This window comes from Corapipo altera, unplaced genomic scaffold (genome assembly GCF_003945725.1).
Source record: "Corapipo altera isolate COAL_440 unplaced genomic scaffold, ASM394572v1 1, whole genome shotgun sequence".
Classification (NCBI taxonomy): Eukaryota; Metazoa; Chordata; class Aves; order Passeriformes; family Pipridae; genus Corapipo; species Corapipo altera.
This window is the reverse complement of record NW_020884873.1, coordinates 15,991,883-15,995,832: the sequence shown is the minus strand read 5'-3', so window position 1 is coordinate 15,995,832 and position 3,950 is coordinate 15,991,883. Positions and strand designations below refer to the sequence as shown.

General features: G+C 50.5%; 1 protein-coding gene across 1 annotated transcript; it reads left to right on the top strand.

Annotated features, from left to right (window-relative positions):
• Positions 1–667: 667 nt before the first annotated feature.
• Positions 668–3,950, top strand: LOC113959009 (urotensin-2 receptor-like). The gene has a single exon (XM_027667702.1). It carries the CDS (start codon positions 2,854–2,856, stop codon positions 3,946–3,948), a length of 1,095 nt encoding a protein of 364 aa, XP_027523503.1. The 5' UTR covers positions 668–2,853; the 3' UTR covers positions 3,949–3,950.

The window sequence follows — 3,950 nt, the reverse complement described above, 5'->3', positions numbered from 1 at the left end:
ACTTACTATGTTGGACATGGGACCTATCATTACTCCTGCGTGAAACTGCAGACAGCCACCTACCTTCCTCAAGAAAACAGCTGCCTGGCTGGAGCCAGGCACCCCAGCAGATTGCAGGAGCTGCTGGACTAAGAGAACCTGTTCCTTTAAAAGAAATGTAATCTCTGCTGGTGACAGAGATGTGAAACATCTAGATATTTGATCAGTTAGAGCTGCAGTTGACAAAGGTCACTTAAAAAATGTAACCTACCAGCCAAATGCGAGGCCTGTTTCCTTCTGCTCTGTATGGGCTTGAAAGTTTCTTCAGACTGCATTTGTGTGCAGACCGTCCTCTGATTGCTACAGAGGAGATTAAGAGATCATCTAAAAAATAATGTGTGAATATACATTTGAGCGTGTGGATAATGTGTGTGTGTGTGTGCACACATAACAAAAAGTGATGGGAGGCAGAATACTGCCCTAGGGAAGATACTGTGAGGGATATTCATGCCACTGAAGTTCAGAATTCAAGCTTAAGTCTCTAGTCAAACCAATGGAGAGAAGTTGGGTCCTGCGGAAAGCAACTTATAGCATTTATAGAGTTCAGAGTCTGAATCTACTAGAGCCTAGGGGTTGGTGTCTGAACATTAGGACCTACACATTACATACATTTATCTTGTTTATCATACATACGTATTATTTTATGCAGTAGTATAACAGGGAAATTGTATTTTCACATTCTTCTAATAACAGCCCAAAACACTACATCAACCCATGGGTCTTGTCTTAAAGCTCATCTCTTAAAGCTTCCCCTAGGAGAGCTGTGTTTCACATAATGGAAGGATCAGCTGAGTTCTGCTGGTGACTGTAGTGTCTGATGTGTTTAGTTTTTCACAGATAGTGTGAGGGAAAGTATCTTGTGTATTAAGGGGAGCTAACTAGAATTAATGAGACTACCAGCATTTTAATTAGCTCCTAAAGAAATAAATGAAAAACTTTCCCATTTTAATTTAGTTTAACTTCCAAAACTATCTGATCTGCTAACTGCTAAGGTATGAGGTCATTTCTTGGAAAAAAAAGCACAATCAATCAGAGCAAAGAGCCATAGCTATTCATTGTATTTCCTGGGGCATGTGGACTGTGATTATTCCCATCAGAGCGAAATGGCCAAAGTCATGGTCCCTGCTGATTCCCTGGGGACCCCTCTGTGTGCTGAGACTACCACAATCTACTGGGAGTATCAACTTCCTGGATGAGGAGCAGCATCACTCATGCTGCTGCCATGGCGCAATGGAAATATCCATCTAACTGTGTATGTTCACTGCAGTTTGCTGATCTCTCCCAGTTTGGAACATGACTTTCCTAAAAAACAAAGGCCATTGCACAGTGAGAGGAGTACCGATGGGATGCTTCTTTCTCCTGTTTGCTGCTGAGTTATTGCTGATGGAGATGAGCAGAGTCATTTGACTCATCCACAACAAAGCTAATACACTAATGATGCGAAAGAGTGTGGCTGGAGTGGCCTGAAAACCCCTGTGAACTAACAGCAGAGCATATTTAGTATGATGCATCTGTCTCTGCTTTACAAATTCTGTCCCACCGTGTCTTCCTTGAGATGAGGAGGCTCAGATGTGGGCAAGGAAAGAGCAGGGTAACATTGGCATTGGTGTCACGGGATGATGTCCTGCTAGAAGGTGATTGTGCCTACCTAATGGGCTTCTGCCCCCTGCTGTGAGGGGATTGGAGGGAAGGAGAGGAAAGCTTAGAGAAGGAGGAGGAGAGGAGGAGGAAGTCTTTGTGGAGAGGGAAGAAAGACTAGGTTTAAAATATCAAGCCCTTTGAGTCTTTAAGAGCTTCCTGCTGGCTGGAGAGCAAGGGTGGAACAGGGCCCAGGACAGAAAATGTGAGATGTCCTACCATCTGATGGGCCTGCTTGCAAACTGGGGACTACGTCGATTGTCCTCAGCTCAGAGGGCCCTGATGTCCCTGAGAGGGAATGGGGGACAGACTCTCTCAGCCTGGCTTGGCTAAGGGCCAAGGAGAGCAGTGTGGCTGCTCCCTACCTATTGTACTTCCAACTTCCTTGTTTCCCTTCTAAAGCTACAACATCATGTGCTTTCTCCCTTTCCTTACCATATTACGGAGTCTTGTCTTTCAGTTGTCTCCTCTCTCAAATGAGGACAAGTGTGCAAGGGGAAATGGGACAAAGAAAGGGAAATAAGAACAAGAAGCAAGAGGGAGCAGGAGAAAAGTGTAGCAAGATATAGGGGAAGAAATCATGTCTGCCAGAAAGAGGAGGGAGCCAGCAGGGCTCCTCAGCTAGTGGCTAAAAGCGCAGTATAAACTGGGACTGCATTCGCACTGGTGTGTGAAGCTGTGAGTCAGACACATTCCTGCATGCAGTGGTCAAGGCAGCTCTCGGGGGTTGGTTCAGGGGGCAGAGCTCACCTCTCCAGAGTCTGTCTAAGCTGAGACACACAGACTTGGGAGCAGAAATCCGCTTATTCACCAAGTCTGCTGGTTTCCCCGGGCCCAGCAACAAATGAGGAGCTGGTAAAGAGAAGAGACGTTTCCTTCTGGCTGGCAGAAGTTATCTTGCACCTATTGGTCTTGAAGGGGAGGGCAGTGTCCCCTTCTTGGCCCTTTGATGGTTAAGGGAAACAACCTGACAGAGCTTGTGATGGACAAGATCAGCAAAACAGACTGCGCGGCTGGAGGTGAGGAATAGACTTCTCTGACCTGTCTATGTCTGATGAACTCTCGCCATTCATCCCTTGACTGTTTTGTTGTTAAGGCTAGACATGTCCCATACAGTGAGTGGAGAAGGAACAGGTCTCTGAGAGCTTGATTTGTTCTTGGTCACCCTACTCAAAGATGTCTTACAACCCTTCCTTCATCAGCGCAAGGCCTGGAGAGGATCCCAAGAGTGGTAGTTTCTTGGAGGAAAGCAGCAGTGGGGATGATGACAGTAGCGTACTGGGAGGGGACAGCCTGGTCACGGGGCCACTGGGTGCAGTGCTGCTGGTCATGTGCCTCACTGGGATGGTGGGGAACATCTACACGGTGGCAGTGGCCTCTGGCAGGGTGGTGGGCTACTCAGCAGGCTCCCTGGGGGTCTATGTGATCAACCTTGCCCTGGCTGACCTCCTGTACCTGTCCACCATCCCCTTCGTGGTTTGCACCTATTTTGCCCATGACTGGTTCTTTGGGGATGTGGGCTGCAGGCTTTTGCTCAGCCTGGACCTCCTCACCATGCATGCCAGCATCTTCCTTCTGACCGCTATGAGCCTGGAGAGGTACTGGGCGGTGGCAAGGCCACTGCAGGCCAGGCGGGTCAGCAATGCTTACCGCAAACTGGCCAGTGCCATCCTCTGGCTCCTCTCGCTCCTGCTTACGGCCCCCATGATGGTGATGACCCAGCTGCGGGAGGGGGACAGGCCCCACAAGCGCATCTGCATCCCCACCTGGACGCCAGCAGCTTTCCGGCTCTACCTGACAGTACTGTTTACCACCAGCATCCTGGCACCCGGTGTGGTGCTGGGCATCATCTACACCCGCCTGGGCTGGGCATACCGGGCCTCAGCCTGGGGCCTGGGGCTGCCAGTCACTGGCCGGGCCCCCTCCTGGCGGCTCTTCTCCAGGATCTCTGCCATTGTGGTGGTCTACTGGGCCTGCTTCCTCCCCTTCTGGGCCTGGCAGCTGGCGGGGCTGTACCAGAAGGATGGGCTGGGCATTGGCCCCACTGCCCAGGCCTACCTCAACTTCGGTGTCACCTGCCTGGCATATGGCAACAGCTGTGTCAACCCCTTCCTCTACACCCTGCTCACCAGCAGCTACTGCCGGCGCCCTGGCCACAGTGGGATGGGCATGGCACAGCCTGCGGCAACCTCCCGGCAGGCTGCAGGAAGCCACAGCCTCCCCCTGGCTTTCAAGGAGTTGTCAGGGTCTCTGAGGGAAAGCGAGGGGTGAGC